The 19421-nt window shown below is 28.4% G+C and overlaps 4 protein-coding genes and 4 non-coding genes across 14 annotated transcripts in view; 6 read left to right on the top strand and 2 right to left on the bottom strand.

Annotated features, from left to right (window-relative positions):
* The window catches only part of LOC124948390 (xaa-Pro aminopeptidase 1), a 37919-nt gene extending 29568 nt beyond the window's left edge, over positions 1-8351 (top strand). For 2 of the 4 annotated variants that reach the window (XM_047491936.1, XM_047491937.1), the window contains exons 3-13: positions 891-1111; positions 1844-2023; positions 4933-5050; positions 5179-5557; positions 5638-5758; positions 6392-6755; positions 6836-7069; positions 7147-7292; positions 7377-7472; positions 7568-7841; positions 7940-8351. In XM_047491936.1, coding sequence (XP_047347892.1) covers positions 891-1111; positions 1844-2023; positions 4933-5050; positions 5179-5557; positions 5638-5758; positions 6392-6755; positions 6836-7069; positions 7147-7292; positions 7377-7472; positions 7568-7841; positions 7940-7962 — 2156 coding nt within the window. In that variant the 3' untranslated portion in view covers positions 7963-8351. Of the gene's footprint in view, positions 1-890; positions 1112-1843; positions 2024-4932; positions 5051-5178; positions 5558-5637; positions 5759-6391; positions 6756-6835; positions 7070-7146; positions 7293-7376; positions 7473-7556; positions 7842-7939 lie in introns of those variants that run through there. The other 2 variants (XM_047491938.1, XM_047491939.1) reach the window with 2 other exon arrangements.
* Positions 704-776, top strand: Trnaa-agc. The gene has a single exon. It is a non-coding gene; the product is annotated as a tRNA-Ala (tRNA).
* LOC124949003 lies at positions 2335-2550 on the top strand. Its single transcript, XR_007100933.1, has one exon. It is a non-coding gene; the product is annotated as a small nucleolar RNA U3 (small nucleolar RNA).
* Positions 3941-4156, top strand: LOC124948996. Its single transcript, XR_007100927.1, has one exon. It is a non-coding gene; the product is annotated as a small nucleolar RNA U3 (small nucleolar RNA).
* Positions 4411-4650, top strand: LOC124948997. The gene has a single exon (XR_007100928.1). It is a non-coding gene; the product is annotated as a small nucleolar RNA U3 (small nucleolar RNA).
* On the bottom strand, positions 7675-9896 carry LOC124948392 (protein NDUFAF4 homolog). 4 transcript variants are annotated; one of them, XR_007100708.1, is made up of 7 exons: positions 9698-9896; positions 9427-9588; positions 9237-9328; positions 8953-9169; positions 8573-8866; positions 8404-8488; positions 7675-7781 (listed from the first exon to the last, which is right to left on the bottom strand). XR_007100708.1 is itself a non-coding variant. In XM_047491942.1 (5 exons), the coding sequence occupies exons 2-5, from the start codon at positions 9569-9571 to the stop codon at positions 8664-8666; spliced, it is 657 nt and encodes a 218-aa protein (XP_047347898.1). In that variant the 5' UTR covers positions 9572-9588; positions 9698-9896; the 3' UTR covers positions 7675-8663. The 4 variants fall into 4 exon arrangements, 1 of the variants encoding a protein (XP_047347898.1); XR_007100707.1 differs by having other exon boundaries at positions 8404-8866; XR_007100706.1 differs by having other exon boundaries at positions 7675-8488.
* Positions 9897-10102: 206 nt separating this feature from the next.
* Positions 10103-14645, top strand: LOC124948621 (double-strand-break repair protein rad21 homolog). The gene is made up of 13 exons (XM_047492483.1): positions 10103-10292; positions 10663-10826; positions 10947-11176; positions 11252-11435; positions 11559-11718; positions 11785-11977; positions 12064-12287; positions 12368-12588; positions 12670-12855; positions 12926-13315; positions 13392-13526; positions 13609-13764; positions 13839-14645. The coding sequence occupies exons 2-13, from the start codon at positions 10683-10685 to the stop codon at positions 13962-13964; spliced, it is 2349 nt and encodes a 782-aa protein (XP_047348439.1). The 5' UTR covers positions 10103-10292; positions 10663-10682; the 3' UTR covers positions 13965-14645.
* A 1919-nt stretch (positions 14646-16564) lies between these two features.
* Positions 16565-19375, bottom strand: LOC124948985 (T-complex protein 1 subunit alpha). The gene is made up of 9 exons (XM_047493435.1): positions 19186-19375; positions 18942-19027; positions 18641-18867; positions 18442-18552; positions 17882-18287; positions 17596-17798; positions 17339-17531; positions 17103-17266; positions 16565-17026 (listed from the first exon to the last, which is right to left on the bottom strand). Exons 1-9 carry the CDS (start codon positions 19256-19258, stop codon positions 16816-16818), a joined length of 1674 nt encoding a protein of 557 aa, XP_047349391.1. The 5' UTR covers positions 19259-19375; the 3' UTR covers positions 16565-16815.
* Positions 19376-19421: the final 46 nt, after the last annotated feature.

The following is a 19421-nucleotide window of genomic DNA, read 5'->3' as shown; positions in this document are numbered from 1 at the left end:
TGTTTAATTTTCTTTCATATTTTTTTTTTTTTTAACCACGAAATCAAAAACGATTTAGGAAAATGTTGTCGAAGTTCTTTTCATGACTGGGGTATACACATCACGCACAGACACACACACAGACTCTAATGGAAAACTTCGTAAATGTAATCCTAAAGAATGACTCGATTCTTTTTTCTCATGATTTGCATTGTTCTTTTGTTTATACTCTTTTTTCTTTATTTTCTTTTTTTTTTTTTAAAGAGTCATCTCCGATCTTATTTTCGTAGAAAAGATTAATGTCATTGATACTCCATAAAGATGACCTATGAATTAGTAGTATATATATATGAATCCTAGATTGAAAATCATTAAACAAATTTTCTTTATGCTCGCATAAATTTTCTGATGATGAGAGAATACACGAATGGTATTGAGAAATGAAAAACATGTGCGAAAATTTTCCTTAATTACTTCACACTTGATGTTTACTTAATTATCATTTTTATTATTACTGCAATTAATCGAATCAATACTTTATCTTATATTCCGATTTGTTCGATATCGAAATTTATGTAAAAATCATAATCTATGAAAAATAATATTCTTGAAATATAATAATATTAAAAATAATATATTTAATATGCGATAATATAATTTATATTAAATATACATATGCAAATGTTAAACATATAAGATATTCTTTTAAAGTTACATTCAACCTGGGGGCGTAGCTCAGATGGTAGAGCGCTCGCTTAGCATGCGAGAGGTACCGGGATCGATACCCGGCGCCTCCAATTTTGAGAACTTGGGATTTCTTTTGTCGTTTTTTATTTTTTTTTACTTCAATGTAGATAATTAAAAAATAATTCGAATAAAATTTTGATAATACAAAATTTATATTCTTATAGGTTTGACAAAGTTACAAAGGAGCCCAGAATTCTTATTTTATAATTACAATGGCGCCAAAAGATCTTATTGTCCTCTGAGTGAACATATCGGTAATCAACCTGTTAACAGAAAGGATACATCTCTAAGATTAAGACAATTAAGATCTGAAATGGTCCGAGTTGCATCGATCGAAACAGCACCACTGCATGGTTATATTGTAACGTCGGACGACGAACATCAGGTAATATTTAACTTAATATATAAATTAAACATATAATATAATATAAAGAGTCGACCAAAAGTCTCCAGATGGACTAAAAGTATCTAAATGATTTTAAAAATCAGTTATCTGTTTTCGAGACTTTTTGAGTTAATTTCTTTTCTTTTTTTTCAAATTGTAAAACTATAAGTCTAATTACAAGCTTAGTAAATCTTAAATAATAATAATTAAATTTTAATATTATCTAAAAACTGTTGGTACATCCTGTATATGTACATATTAATTATAAAATTGAGATCGTATTGATTGAAAAAAATATAATAAATTTTCAAAAGTTTTTATTTTATTAACGAATAAACTTTCAGATGCGAATTTACATTATTGATGGCCACAGTGGCCTATTGAAGGTATCACAATTGTCAAATTTATTTGATGATTGACATGTTTTAAAGCTTCATTTAATTTCTATTTAGCTTCATTTTATTTCTGAATAGCAATAAATTTTTCAATATACTTTCATCAATATTTTTTTTTATTAAAGAATTGAAAAATCTAAATGCATTTTTTAATTTGAAAAAATATTATAACTTTACGATATTAACAAAAGGTGAATATAAAAAATGTAGAAATATAAATATCGAATGTATTGGTCTAATCTTACTAAACTGACATAAATTATATTAAATATTAATTCTTATATATTTTAAATGATAGAATATTGCCGTTCCATATTTTTTATCTTTATTTTAATAGAGCGAAACCGTCGATCCACGAGATATGAGAAGAGAATTTTTAACCGGATTTTATGGTAGCGCCGGAGACGCAGTTGTAACATTAGCAAAAGCTGTTCTGTGGACAGATGGAAGATATCATCTGCAAGCAGATTTAGAACTTGATTGCAATTGGATACTCATGAAAAGGGGACGAAAACCCGTAAGTAAATCTTATTTATACCTTATAAATATCAAATTATGATTTATTATGATTTTCATAAATATTACATATATGCAATTTTTATATATTTATATATATATATATATATATATATATATACATATATATATATATCTTCGTTACTGTTTCTATTTTAGTCATTTTTACACAAGCTTATGTACACGTACGTCTTACGCACACAAATGTAGGCAGAATTAATTCGTAGATCGAACACTAGATGGCAAATCGTTTCTCAGTAGTAAAGCGGTATCTCATCATCTAGATATGAGGATTTAGCAGAAAGGAAAATTAAGATCATACTTCACAGGATCATTTCTGTAGTATATCTTCGGATCTGCTCTGCGAAAAGCTGAGCTGATGCAGCCACGAAGATGAGATATAGCTCTCTTCCTTGAGCGTGAGAAAGACTTACAATCTAACTATTTAGTTCGATTGTAGTCATCGATGATCGTTCACCCTTCTTACTCAGTAGGAAGGGCCATGGGAAGTAGAGCTTTCTGAGTGGTCTTTTTAAAGGAATAATAAAAACATAAGTAAGATCCTCAATTTCCCAGAAGTTACTCCTCAGTTATCGTTTAATTGAAGAAGAAATTAAACTCTTTTATTTCTTTTAATAACAAATAAAGCGAAGAAAAATATTTTTCCATAATGAAAGAAGTTTAAAATAAAAAAAATATTTAATGATTTATGTATGTAATTCTTCCGTATAATATTAACGTAAAATTTATTTTTTTATCTATAAAAAAGGTTATTAAATACATTTATTATTAATATCGTCAATGAAAACGTGTTTTTATATATAATTTTATAGGGCTTTTTTTATATTTTAAAATACATAATTAAACATACCGATTTTCTGTATTTATTTTGGTTACATTTATTTTGTTCTATATATTAAACTCTTCGACTCTTCTGAATACTCTCGGTGCTCGAATACTTTTTTCGCTATGTTAATTCTGTCGATTGAGTACGCAAGATGCAACAACTACACTTTATATAATACAAAACAATTCATTATTTTATTCAAAACATTAAAATTATCTCAAACGCAAGAAAGAAGAGGTTGAAAAAATTGATAAACGCATATATGCGTCTATAGTAGTCCCAGTGATCGCTTTCGCTAAATGTACTTATAGGTTCATAACACATAAAGAATTAATTACATATACGCATAGAGACAGTCTTAAAAACATATACAAATAATTTCAAATATATATTATTATATATATATTACCAAATATATATTATTATATATATATATTATCGATCAATAATAAGCTATTATAAATATATATATATATATATATATGGATAAGTATTGTCACTCGTGTCTACTAATATAAATTATCAGCACAAATGGAATTTAATCATAGCATTTTTTAATTACATAAGTTTGTTGAAACTAAATATGGTATATAAAGAATAGTAGTATATAGAGTGTTAATAATTATATTTAAAGTTAAATAAGTATTTTATAATGTAAAATATTTGGAAGATTCTCAGTTTTTATTTTTTTATTTAACATTTTAAAATATATTTCACTTCAAGAATAAAATTTATACATTTAAAAGAAAAAAAAAAATGTATTGTATTCTGTTCAACCACAAAGATACTTGCAGAAAACAAAATTTTTTACAAGATCAGATATAATTAAAATACCAGAAAAAAATTTAATCGAAACATAAAAAAAAGGAATAAAAATATATTGTAAAAATATCAAATTTCGAAATCTCTCTATATTAATAATTTTAAACTTTGAAATACATTTTTCGAAGCATACAAGATAGTTGTCATTTAGTTTATTCGGACACTAGATGGCTAATACCAAAAACCTTTTCTCAGAAGTAAAGGGGTACTTCATCGTTTAGACATGAGGCTCTGTCAAAGAAGAAAATTAAGATCATACTTCACAGGATCATTTCTGTAGTATATCTTCGGATCTGCTCTGCGAAAAGCTGAGCTGATGCAGCCACGAAGATGAGATATAGCTCTCTTCCTTGAGCGTGAGAAAGACTTACAATCTAACTATTTAGTTCGATTGTAGTCATCGATGATCGTTCACCCTTCTTACTCAGTAGGAAGGGCTATGGGAAGTAGGGCTTTCTGAGTGGTTACTTTCTAATGAACAGAAAATGAAAAAAGGGTTATTAAAGAATTATAAATTTGAGATGAGATTTTTAGAGGCTATGTCAAAAATGGTTGAACTTAGAACACGTTTTTCGTAACGTGTTCAAAGTAGTTGTGTCCATTTGTTTTTATTCGTATATTAATGGCAACATCCATAAATCCCCATTTCTTATACAATTAAAGTAGTACATTATTATATCGTCTCTAGACGTGATGAGGTTCATAGAGAGAAGAATATTAAGATCATACTTCGCAGGATCATTTCTGTAGTAGTATATCTTCGGATCTGCTCTGCGAAATGCTGAGTTGATTCAACCACGATGATAAAATGTGTAATTCTCTTCCTTGAACGTAAGGACGATTAATCTTGACTGCTCTCGCAAAACACTCAGACACCAATCTGCTAAAGCAGTTAAGATTAATGATAACCAATGATCGTTTAACTCCTTTCACTCAGTAGGAAGAATATTGAAAGTAGATCTTCCTGAAGTGTAATCCTTTCGTAAATAAAACTTAAACATAAATAAATCTTTCTCGAAGAAATTATCCTTAATCTAGATTGAATAAAACATTCATCGTAGTTGGAAGAATTTTTTACTAATTTCAAATTGTATGAATTTTTCTTCAAATTTGTAAACTAAATAAATTTTCTTCAGATTCCAAGTTAGAAGTTACTTTGCTTAAATTTCAAATTGGAATAACATTCAATTAATTAATACACTAACAAATACTAATTATATTGTGTCTTGGTATACTCCTAGATCCCAACAATAACCGAATGGTTGAAACATGAATTTCAAAATCGGCCGAACATCCGAATAGGTGCAGATCCGAAGTTAGTACCTGCAGCTATATGGGAAGCTTGGGAAAGAGATTTAGGTATTACAAAACACAAGTTTTCCTCTAAATAATTTCAATAAAAATACAAAATTCATCCCAAACTGATTCAAATAATTCTACAAATAATATTTCCTTGTATCTAAAATTTATCTTGTTCTCGTATTTAGTAAATACATCCATAAATTTGGTGGCAGTTCGCAAAAATTTGGTGGACTTAATCTGGCAAGTGGGACGACCAAATTACAATTCTTACGCAGCATACCCATTGAAAAATGAATATGCAGGGAAATCATGGCAAGAAAAAATAAAAGATATAAGATTAGAGATGAGTCTTGTCGAGGCGGATGCTCTTGTAGTTACAGCATTAGATGAAATAGCTTGGCTCTTCAATATTCGAGGATACGATCTTCCTCATACTCCTGTTCTCAGATCTTACGTCATCGTAACACAAGGATCTCTTCATCTTTACGCATCCAAACATAAACTTTTGCGATCTGTCGATACGCATTTAAAAATGGATTCTTGCTTTCACGCGGATTGCGTCAAGTACGATGTTGTCTTATGTAAATATTGCAAATAATTATATAAACAATGAACCAAATATAAATAAATAAATGTCATTTTAGATGGCACAATGAAACGTGTATCTGGGATGATTTAAGGACAATGTCTCAAGCGTGGAAGAAAATTTGGCTACCAACACCATGTGGATATGCTCAAGGAGCTTCAAAAGAAATATATTCTTCCGTACGTTTTTTTTTGTATTCTAAAAATATTTTTAATATTAATAATTAAATACTAATAGAATAATAGAAAAAGATAGAAAAAGCCTGAATTGTACTAAGAAAAAGATTTAGACTGGATAATACTAGTCAAAGGTACACCTTCTTCGACATGTTATCCTGACACAAGAGAACTGCTTGAGCTTAGCTTGATCCCTACGTGACGGACTAACACACACCCCATAGATAAAACCTAAACGTGTAAATATGTTTAGTCTATCCACGTGGCAGATAGTAATTATTATATAAAAAACAGCATATATATATATATATATATATATATATATATATATATATTCAACTAAAAACTGACACGTAGATTTCGTGTATACACTTTGATGTACATTTGTACATTTGATAGAGTTCACACTTTCTCGATCTTATAATACCCGGAGTCACGAGACGCTTTGACGTTCATGGTATTAGGAATTACGTAGAGCATATCTATATGTCCTATAGAGTATATCTATAGAGTATAGCTGTATGTAATTATAGAGTTTTTTTATAAATATTCTTGTAACTCTATAATTTTGTTTTTTCGAAAGTATTATAAAAATATACATATAAATTTATATAAATATATAATCTTGTCATTCAGATTCCAGCTGAGAAACGATTACCAAAAGCATCGCCTATAATTGATCTAAGAGCGGTAAAAAATGAAATTGAAGCTGAAGGCATGAGAAAAGCTCATATCAGAGATGGCATGGCCATGTGTGATTTTCTTGCATACATGGAAGAACAAATATCCTTAAATTCTGAGGGATGGGATGAGATGCAAGTGTCGAGAGTCGTAAATGAATTTCGTTTGGAACAAGAATTTAACAAGGGTATTTCATTTGCAACGATTGCTGCTTACGGTGCTCATGCCGCATTACCTCATTACGAACCAATTAATTTAACAAATATACCTATAGGGAAAACTTCGATGTTGGTTGTTGATTCAGGTGGACAGTATTTAGGTAAACTTCTATTATTATCTACCTTTATATAATAATATATTTATAATGTAAATAAATTAATTTTTTTAATATACTTACAGATGGTACAACAGATGTAACAAGAACATTACATTTTGGAGAACCTACTGAAGAACAAAAAAAGGCGTACACAAGAGTATTAATAGGATCGATACAATTATCTTCTTTAATCTTTCCAGATGATCTGATGACTGATCAGATTGATGTATTAGCAAGGAGATCTCTTTGGAGTACCGGTAATGACTACATGCATGGTACTGGTCATGGGATTGGACACTTTTCATCCGTTCATGAATGTGTGTTAAATTTTTTAATATCTCATGTGGAAAATTTGTTAAACAATAATGTTTACTGAATGAATTTTCTTTTTTAGCTCCGATTAGTATATCATATACAGGTGGTATGTCTGTTACATTAAAGCCAGGATTTTTTTTATCCAATGAACCAGGATTTTATAAAAAGGGTGATTTCGGTGTACGTTTAGAAAATATACTTGAAGTCGTGACTACCAACATATCGGTAAGAATTTTTTATATTTTTTCATACATATTATTTTATTTTATTATATTATTCCATCGTTATTATTTTTTTTTTTTTCAATAGAAAACAACAGGACAAACTTTCTTAAAATTTCGGGACGTCACTCTTGTACCATATGAACCTAAATTGATAGATTTTAATATGTTAACACCAATGCACGTAAGTTATTCTTTTTAAATGGCTTATATTTTCGAAAAATCTTTACATTTATTCTTCGGGTTAAGGCAATGATATTTCTAACAGTCCTGCTGTAGTGTCCTTTGATCAGTGATATACATACTTCTAATGATGTGCAGCGCCGGTGGTTAAATAATTACAATCAACGAATCAGAGAAGAGGTGGGCAGAGAATTAAAAAAACATTTAAGAATGAAAGGCTTTTATTGGATGATGGACAAGACAAAAGACATTCCTGAATGGGGTAAAGTCAACAAGGACATTCTTCTCGCACGTTCTCATTCCAATTCTTCTACATTTAAAGAGATTCATGTATTAGTGACCATTACGATTATCTACAATATTATTTTAAGTACGTAAATGTATCTTTTTAATAATTTTTATCATTTTTATTTAAAAATATTCTTAGATTACTACGTATTAATTGATACATAACTTTTTACGTTTCAGATTTTGCAACGATTTACAGTTAATACAAAGGTTTATTTATTGTTCTACTTAAAAAAATCTTGAATATATATAAAATTATTTAATATAATATAAAACAAATAAAATATACATTCTATATTGGATTAGAAAAACAGATACTTTAATTTGTGTCAATAATTGTAACATAACAATGTACACACATGATAGTACAATGATAATAGATATGTTTAGAAAAAAAAAAAAAATGGAGACCTATATATTGTGTGTTCCATATGTAAAGTACAAGTACAATTGGACTGACTTTAATAAGAATTTTAATCAGTCTATAAAAATCTATGTGATTAGCTAAACTATTTATTGAAAGCTATATTTAAGTATTATTATAATTTTACTGTGATACATAATTGCAATAAATATATGAATATGTAAAATATATACATTTCTTCTCTGCACCTATATTTCATAAAAAAATAATTTATATTTACCTTCGATATCCTGTACAAGATTTATGTATGTCTTATAACTCCATTTTGAATACGAAATATTTGAATTTTTGAATTTGAATGTTTGCTAAAAATCCAAATATGATGTATACTTAATGTTATATAACTCTTATTATAATTAAAACTAATTATATTTAATCACACGCATTACCTATCATTTTTATAGATCACATAAAATGTACATTTCAATATAATTAATTTTATTAAATAATATACACTTCAGTAATTAATTGTATCTTTTCTTATTTCTTTAATTTTTTATTTTCGTATGCAGTTATTTCTTTTAGTTTGTTTATTTTCGCCTGTTCATTTTCATAATCCTCTTTCAATTGCATAAATCCCTTTGTAAATTGTTTTATCTTATCAATAGAAAATTTGAATTTATTATCAATATTTTCTTTAGGAAATACTAATTGATACAACTTGTAATATTCCAATAATTTTTCTATAAAATATAAAAATGTAATATCGATGGAAAGTATGATATAATGAATTTAGAATTTTCTATTTATAGTAAAAAATTTGTCTTACCTATTGTTTCTTTGTCTAATTTATATTTCGTAGCTAAAATATCACTACTATTTTTAACAGAATCTTCTTTATGCTCAATAATAATTTGGAATATCTCTTTCAGGGTTAGTTTTCCTACTGGAACAGAGTTTGGCATATAAAATCCAAATTCAAAGTCTTCAGAGGTTCTCGATATAGGTAATGGTCTATCAGGATTTGGTTGATCCAATGTATCCATCTAGATAATTTCCAATAGTTATTTACATTAAATGTTTAATGTGAGAATATATCATAATTAATAGTACCTTTGTTCCCGTAGATGTTACATAAACATTTTTTAAATGTTCATCAAGTTTTAAATCCTTTTCGTAATGTTCCTTCAAAAAATCTGGATTTACTAAAAAATAAATTGAATTTCTTTGAATTACAGAATGAATAACAATGTATCAAACCTAAATAGTACCAAATATATATAATTGTTTACAATTAACCTACATTCTTGAGCTACTTTCAATTGCTTTATTGCACCAGCAGGTTTAGGAGCAGGAATTATTTTACTACTTGAAATAACAGCATTTGCACGATTTTCTATATTAAATCTATTCATTGATTGTTTCATTTTACCAACCAATCCACCCATCTTTTCGTATCTAAAATCTATTGAGGAAAGAAAAGGTGATAATAATAGAAAATGTTAAATAAGAAAAAAGATATATTAAGATATATATTTTCTTTTCTACAATATAAATGAAAAAATATATATTACATTTTGACCAAAATAACAATCAGTTACAGTTAAAAACGATCTCGCAAATAAACTCGTAACTACCACATATTATTGCAAACTTTTCATTCAATCCACCAAGCAACTTTAACACATGTTCTACGATCGAATTAGATGATATAATCAATGATTTGAAATTTATAAAAACAAATATTCAACATTATTCTACCAATTTTATTAGCCAATAATATCTATTAAGTTAAAAATATTTATTAATATACATATTTTTGATTGGCCAATATCTATTAAGCGACTGACTGATACATGCATTCTATTAGTCAGTACGAAAACTACTCACAAATCTTTGACCAATCGTCGTCTATCTATATGGGAGCAACGTAAGGTGTGTTTAGGTACGCAGTAACGCAAGAAAAGACAGTTTCTGAGCGCGCTGTGAAATTATTCGGTTGTGAATGATTGTGAGGACGCGGCGGTTAGCAACGTACCGTATGTGTCGAAGTCCCGTTAGTTGTCTTTATCAAAGTTATTGTTTTCTTAAAACATGCTCGAGTGTTGTACAACCTGACAATAAAACGGCGTAAGAAAAGTTTTTAAAAAAGAATAAACAGTGAAGAAGGTATTCACTCTTTTCGTGTTGTACGCTTAACCGCCAAAAATTATAGATAGAAACGCCATCTTGTGTGCAGATATGTTGACATTTTAACATCGTTCAAGTTTACTGATCACTTTCTTTACAATATTATGCATTAATTGATACATATTTTATAACAGAAAATGATAAATCTATATATGATATTATATCTGTGTGTGAATATGTGATATTGTTTCGTTGATAACAATTAATGTTATTTAATCAACAAATGCAGTATTGTACTGTTTTCATTGACTGCACAGCAACAAGATGACACGTTTTGCTACACTTGTTTAGATATTTTAAAACATCCAATTCTTAGAAATAATGGTGATGTTATTGAAATTCATTTTAGGTTAATATAAGGATATAATCATGTTTTACGCACACTTTGTGTTAGCCAAAAAAGGGCCATTGGCTCGAATTTGGCTAGCTGCTCATTGGGATAAAAAGTTAACAAAAGCTCATGTTTTTGAAACCAATATTGAAAAATCTGTAGATGGTATTTTACAACCTAAGGTATTCTTTTCTGCATTATGTTTATGATACAAATAAGTATTAATGTTAAGATATTAAACAATAACCAATATATAGTAAATTCATTTTTTAATTATAATAATATCTTTCAATATATCATAGGTGAAAATGGCGTTACGTACGTCAGGTCATTTACTCTTAGGAGTAGTACGCATATATTCACGCAAAGCAAAATATTTACTAGCTGATTGTAATGAAGCGTTTGTTAAAATCAAAATGGCATTTCGCCCAGGAATGGTTGATTTACCTGAAGAACATAGAGAAGCAGCAGTTACAGCTATAACGTTACCAGAAGTGTTTCATGATTTTGATACAGCTATGCCTGAATTGAAGTAAATATTAATATCACACAAGTGAATATTAATGTATATGAATTTGTACATCTTTTACGTTATTGTATTTTTTAGGGATGTTGATATTGAGGCACAATTTAGTTTAAATCAGTCCAGGGCAGAAGAAATTACAATGAGAGAAGATTATGGTAGTCTTTCTTTAGTAACACATGATCAAGGATTTGGTGATATGAGTTTTGATGCAGAACCACCTGAATTACTTCGCCACGCTGGTTCTATAGAACCATCATTAGATCAGGTTTACTATACATTTTTATAATATTAATAATAATAATAATAATAATAATAATAATAATTTAATATATTACTTTAAAGAAATTTTTGTTCTTCTATATAATGGATTAAATTAAATCAAATCTAGAGCCATATGCTATTCAGTGATGGACCAGGTATAGAAACAACGCTGGAACAAAAAGAGAAAGAACCAGTTGCAGGAACATCAGCAGCTCCACAGGCTATGGATATAGACACACCAATTAGAGATGACGGTTTTGGTGGTCATCTTGGTCAAGATATTATATGTATGCATTTTAATTTTTCATGAAACAAATTATTAGCACGATTATCGAATAAAATATTATTTTTAGCTGGAGGCCTCTTTGAAGGAGGATTATTCGATGAAGCTCCAATGGGTGAAGTTCCTGTACCTGAAGTTAGTTCAATCGCAGAACAGCAAGAAACTGCTGCAGCACCAGGAGCTGCTGTTTCTGTTCATGATGAATCTGAGGAAGATATGGGTGATCATTTTGGACCAGCTGCATCTCCAATGGGAGCAATGAGGTACTTATTTATTATAATATATTCAATGTTTTGAATATGTGAAATAATAAATTTTTTCCTTTTTTTTTTCTTTTTTTTTTCTTTAGTTCTGACGGTTCAAGACCTGCTAGCCCAGCAGTAACAGGTGAAGAAATAGAAGGAAGAATTAGTGTTGCTAGTCGACGTTTTACGCCTGCTCCTCCAACTGCTCCTGAAGAACATCCAATGGATATAGCAGAAGAACCACAACCTATGCAAGATCAGACTACATTGTTACATGATGAAGAAGAAAGCTTTGCTCTTGCACCCGTAGATGCATCAGCACTTAAAGGTTAAAAATAATAAATTAAATCATTTATAAAATTATCAAAATTTTATATTAGATATACTCATTGTTATACTTTACTGTAGGTTTTACAAAAGCTAAAAGAAAACGTAAACTCATCGTGGACGAAGTAAAAAATATTTCTGGGGAAGAAATGAAAGCACAACTCTCTGATACTAGTGACATCGTAACGACATTAGATTTGGCACCACCAACAAAACGTTTGATGCATTGGAAAGAAACAGGTGGAGTGGAAAAACTCTTTGCTTTACCAGGAAGGCCAATACCAGCTCGTGCATTGTTTAAAGTAAAATAATCAAAAATTATAAAATGGGTCTTTAATAATTTATATATCATTATATATACGCAAAATATTTTTATTATCTAGAATTACCAACGACATTTAACGAGCAAATCTTACGATCATGAAGACTTTGGACGATTAGGAGTAGAAGAAGAAGGGTTATCTTTAGAACAAATGAGGGATAACACCGAAGCAGATGCAGCTGCCTTTGAACAAAGTATTCTTAATAAAAGGATGGCTCGCAAACGAAAAGCTCCACAAGAAGAAGAGGTTTGTTTCAACTTATATTATTTTATTATCTCTATTTGTTTTAATTTATCTTTTATTATTTTTTTTATAGCCAAGACCAGCACCTCCACCACCAATGCCTGCAGTAGAAGTTAGTCAACCTTCAATTACCACTGAAGCAGTAGAAGTTCCAAGCATAGTTCCTCCAACTGTTCCAACAGCTGAATCGCCAGTTCCTCCTGAAGTAACATTGCCAGCAGAACCATCCGTACCAGAAATTAGTGGTATTGCGCCTTCAGTTGAAACTACAGAAGTTCCTGTAACTCAACCAGAAACACCCTCATTGGGTTTAGAAATACCTCAAATACCTCCAGCTGAAGTTAGCTCCATTCTTGGAGCAGCTGAAGAAGAAGCAGTACCACCTACGCCTACACCTCCTACTGAAGTCCCTGCTATACCACCTACTACAATGCCACAGATGGAGAATATTGGTTATGATCAGGTATAATATATCTCAAAGTTGTAAATTTTAATTATTTCAGTCATACAAGAAAAAACTAATATTATTATATATATAGGCCCAACCACAAGTATCATATGTTGGCTATGATGAACAGCATCCACCTGCACACACACCTGGTGCTATTTCTGAAAGAGGACCAGCAACACCATGGAATCACGAAGATTATGAATTTCCTCCTTCGGTGGGACCAGTGAGTATTTTATATTTCATATTTTATTTTTATATTTTTTAAAGAATTCAATTAATTATATTTTATATATCGGCATATGTAGCAAGAGGAACAACAAGTGGATGAAACCTATGAACAGTTTGAAGAACGTGTGCTTAATAAAAGAGCAGCACATATGTATCATGTCATTAAAAGTAAACTGGATACCAAAGACAGATTATCACTATCAGAGATGGCATATAAAAATAATCGTAAACAGGTATGTCCAATTTAATGTTTATTTCTATTTTTGTAAAAGACTTTTTATAATGTTACATTACCATCTTTTTACAGGCTGCACAAAAATTCTATACCCTCTTAGTATTGAAAAAGTTTCAAGTGTTAGAATTGAATCAAGAGTATCCCTATGCCGAAATCATAGTTACTAAAGGACCAAAATTCGAAAATCCTGCATTATAAAAGTATTATGTACTTTTAATTAATGTCATAACACATCTTGTCTGCAAACACTTCTGGTGAATGGACAAGGATATGTCATCTCAAACTATAAAAGAGATGTAAAAGTATATTGTCTACAATTTTGTGTAGATAAACTGTAAAAAGTGTATGCAAATATCTAGCATGTTGTCAAGATTCTGTAATATCCTGGGAGAACTTGAAGAGTGTAAATGTTCGACAAATCATGTTTTAACTTTGTAAATAACCGAAGAAATTAGCAAACGAGTTTAAATACGTCTATTGCGTATAGCTTTTATAAAGGGCTGTCAACTGAACGAACTCAATTATTTTATGTGATATAAATCATTGGATAATAGAAACAAATCCTTGAATTACAGCATATAATAAATTCAATTAAAATGTTAATTAAATATGCCTTATAAGAAGGTAAAGCGTTCATGGAACTTGGATCACCACTTATGACAATCAATTGTGCCAATAAGTATTAAAATTGTTTTCTTTTAATTGAGAAACTTTATTGAAAATTTAATGACACAGTTGATAAAGAGAATTAAAATAAGACGGAGATCCAAGTTCATATTCTAAATAAAATCAATTACATTACACTTAATTTCTTATCGGCATTTCTTCGTTTTTTACAAATAATAGAATGATTCAAAGTTCCAGGAAATGATGCAGAAAGAAGGCAAAATGTGGTAAAGCTAATAACTTTTTGCAGTATTTGCAGATTTTCGCTTATAACATTTTCTTTTTATGAATGTTTGATACTCAAAAAAAAATCAGGAAAAATATAACTTTTTGTTTATAATACTTACATTTTAAACAATAACATGAATAGATACCAACAAAAAATAAAGTTAAAAAGTTTCTTTATATAAAATTTTTTTTATTATATATCAGTTTATATATATAATGAAAATAGATCCAAATTATTACCAAACATACATAATTCTAATTAATTTATCAGTCAATCAGGAATGCTATCTATTGAAAACAAAATATCCAAACATTCTAACTTTTTACTTTTATATTAAATTTTTTTTTTAGATGAGATTATTTTTCTAAACCGTGTGTATTGTATAAGAATTATATTGCTATAAATCATAATTATTAAAGATCTACATAAAATATTATTTTCTAGACAAAAACAATATATTACATTAATTTAATTAATATACTGACATTATGAAAAAAAAAAAGGAATAAAAATGATTTACTAATTTATTGTTGTATACTTATACTTTGTGCTACAAGGATGTTATATTCTAACAGAAAAAGATATATTTTACCAAAATAACGTATAAATGATGCTAATTTGTTAAATATGATCATAACATACCATTGTAAATAAACATGAATTGTAATTGACATAAGAATATCATTATAATCATGGATACACATATTACACCTGAAAAACATTTTTTAAACTGAGTAAATCAACTGCCACAGCCTGATTCAAACACTGTAGTGTAAATAATCTCATTAATAATATATATATTATATTAAATGTCTGCTAAAAACAAATATTTCTTTAATGATGATTTTATGATGTCGATTATCGGTAGTGTGCATCAAACAAATATTTTTTATTATGTATCTTTTACAAAATATTGAAATTAACAATAATTTTTTTTTTAACAAAATACAATCCAATATAATTTGTTGGAGTAAACTTTTTATGACTTTTTTTCATTAATTTTATGCACAAAAGATAATGAAGATCATAAACTCAATCATTATAGTTTATATTTTGGCTCCTAAAGCACATATATAATCCATTCAAATTTATACAAAACATTAGATTATTCTTTATATCACTGTTTATTCATTTCATTTAAAAGGATTAAAGATGTTCTTCATACTAATTATATACATAAATTTAATAAAGTTCTGTTTCTTTATGTATATTTCCAATAAGAATATGTAATACAGTATGAGTTGGAGTATTTGCAGATAAAATGAATTAAATTATATGTAATGCAGACATAACAATTTACACTGCTGATATGAAAATTCAATAGAAATGATAGATTATATCCTTGATTAAAATCGTATAAGTATTATTTAATAAAAAAAGTATAAATAAAACAAGAAAAAACAAATAACACTTATAATTCACATATGCAATAAAAAGGTTAATGATAACTATAGATCTTTTAATATCCTATATATATAGGATATATATATATATATATATATATATATATATTTATTTATTTAACTGATCTATTTTATGTGTATGTGTATTATAATAATTAAAAGAAATATTTTAAAAAGCTGCATACATGTAATTCATTAAAATGACAAATTAATTCCAATTCAATGCTGTGGAATTATTTCAAATAATATACAAAATATGTTAAAAATTATTGTTTCATATATGAATAAGAAGAAAATCCATATCAAAAATACATTTTTTTATCAATAATATTTTTAATAATTTTTTTTTTCTTTTTTTTTTAAATTCCTTTCATCATGTATTATTAAAAATACATTTTGCATCATATCAAAATATAATAATAATGGATGAATATAGAAACCTTGAATATATAAAATTAATTTTAATCTATTTTATAAATCATTAAATCAAGGTTACAAAATATAGTTAGGAAAAAGCTTTATTTCCTTTAATATAATTATTAATTAGTATACTCATACAAGAATTAAGTATTTTTATGAAATGCGAACATAATACATTATTTATTTGTAAATATATATGTTATGACAATGGCTTAAAAATTATAATATTTTAAGTTCTTAATCAACACATGAGATGCATTAGTATAATGAAAAATTTGTGAACAAGATTTGCTGTGAAAATGTTTCCTATAACTTCATAATGAAAGCAATTTTATTCATCCAATTCACCAGCAGCCATTGCATCATGATATGATTTATCTTTGGATCGTTCAGGATCCAATTTAATCATGTCATCGATTCGTAATATAGTAATCGCTGCTTCAGTAGCAAATTTCAAAGATTTTATTTTCGAAATAGCTGGTTCTAATACACCAACCTTTTTATTATCCTTTATAGTTCCTTCTAATAAATCAAGACCAACCCTGCATAGTATAAACAATATTTGATATAAATTATACGTATAAACTTATTTATAGATTAAGAGTATTAAAGCAGTACCATTTTAATTCTGCTAGATCTGCTTTTGTTTGGCTAGAATTGTGATAAGCTCTTAGTTTTGCAACAAGATCAGTTGCATCTTGTGCAGCATTTACAGCCAATGTTTTAGGTATTATTAAAAGTGATCTTGCAAATTCAGCAATTGCTAATTGTTCACGAGAACTCTGTGAAATGAAGAATAACATTATAATGACAATGTTAATAAGATTACTATTAATTAAATAAAAAATGCTTACTAAAGAAGTAGCAAAGTTTTCCAGATAAATTGAAAGGGCAGCTTCAACGCAACCTCCTCCAGCAACAACATTTTTACTTTCTAAAACACGTTTCACGACACACAAAGCATCATGTACAGAACGTTCCATTTCATCACAATAATAATCATTTGGTCCACGTAAAATGATAGAACTAGCTGTTCGAGCTTTTGGTCTATTAACAAAATGATATATATATTTTTTATTTAATCTATTTTATAATAAATTTTTAAACTAACCCTTTAATAAGAATGAGCTCATCGTCACAGATCATTTCCTGTACTACTTCAGCAGCTTCGCCAAGGAAACTTGTTTCAAAAGTTTCCTCTCCTTCCATGTTAGTTAATGAAGTTAAAAATTGTGCACCTGTAGCTTTGGCAATTCTTTTTAGATCAGCTTTCTTACATCTGCGTACTGTCATTGCCTTAGCTTCTACAAAATACTAAAAACAAGATACCAAAAGTTAAAGTATCACTTTTATCAGTAGTATTTCTTTACTTTCTATTATATAAGTACTCAACAAACCTTCAGACAAAGATCATCAATTCCACCAGATAAAAGGACAACATTAGTGCCAGCATTTAGAATTTTCTGAACCCTTTCTTTTGTGATATCAATTTCTCGTTGACGTACTGCTTCCAGTTTTTCAGGATCAGTGATAAGTACTTCAACACCTAACTTCATTTTAGCTTTTTGTAAAGAAAAGTCCAAGCAAGCAATTTTTGCATTTACTATCCTTTTAGGCATTGCTTGCGAAGCCACTGTACAATTAAGTGCATAACCATGTACAAGAATTGATTCTCTAACACTTTTACCATGAGCCTTTAAAACATTAACTGCTTTAACAGGATACAGATGTCCACCTTTACCGTCGCTGATCTTGATAGCATTAGCAGCATCAACGACCATATTACCAAAGAAATTAGCATCTCTATTAATTACTAGTAATGGAAATTATAATATGAAATAAAAAAGATATCATAAACATAATGATTAAATAAACATTTGTTTTTTAAAGAAAAATTTTTTTATCAATAAATGTTTATCGGCTCACTATTTTTTTTCTTTTGAATTAGAAAGGATACGCTCCTATAATTTTACTAGACATAGAAGTTTTTGCTACATTGACCAAGCAATCTCTTCCCAGTTCATCAACATTAACAGTTAAATGTTCTTGTATGTATTTACAAGCTTCCCTAAAATCATCATAAAAAAAAAACAAATAAACAATAATTATATCAATTAATTTATAAAAATAAATGAAATTTAGATCATATTACATACTTGCAAGCAAGTCTATAACCACTGATAACAGAGGTTGGATGAATTTTCTGTTTCACAAGCTCATCTGCATTTTTCAATAATTCAGCTGCAACAATTACAACAGAAGTTGTACCATCTCCAACTTCTTCATCTTGTAATTGAGCTAACTCAACCAATACTCTAGCTGCTGGATGTTCAACTTCCAATAAACGTAAAATAGTTGCCCCATCATTTGTAACTGTGACATCCTTAAAAAAAAATTTTTTTTACATAAATCATAATATTATAAATATAGAATCAAAATAAGATTAAGAAAATATACCCCAATGTCATCGACCAACATCTTATCCAATCCTACAGGTCCTAAAGAACTTTTAACTACATTAGCAATAGCAGAAGCAGCCATAACTGTAAAAATAAGAATAGAATTATGTGTAAGGAATAAACTCATTAATACAATATTTGATCTAAATGTATTAATAAAATTAATAAAATTCTTTTCTACGTTTAGAGGCAGTCCGGCATAACCAAACTTTTGAGTACAAATCTTTCTTCTGTCATCTTACCATTTTGAGTTCTTACAGGTGCACCTGACTGCCTCACACCACCAACAGCTAAAGGACTTGCCATCGTCGACATTTTATAATAATTGTTTTACTTTCTTGCTTGATAATATATTTTAATAGATCAAAACCTTACGCTCCGCGTGTGCCTAAAGATAGTACAATAGTCATCAACGACGGCCATTCCTTTTTTATTTCCTTCTACGGGCAACTTCAGGAACGTTTTCCATTGGTTGAAT

This window comes from Vespa velutina, chromosome 4 (assembly GCF_912470025.1).
Source record: "Vespa velutina chromosome 4, iVesVel2.1, whole genome shotgun sequence".
NCBI classification, from domain to species: Eukaryota; Metazoa; Arthropoda; class Insecta; order Hymenoptera; family Vespidae; genus Vespa; species Vespa velutina.
Note: the sequence above shows the minus strand (reverse complement) of the source record. Positions and strands in the feature narration are given on the sequence as shown.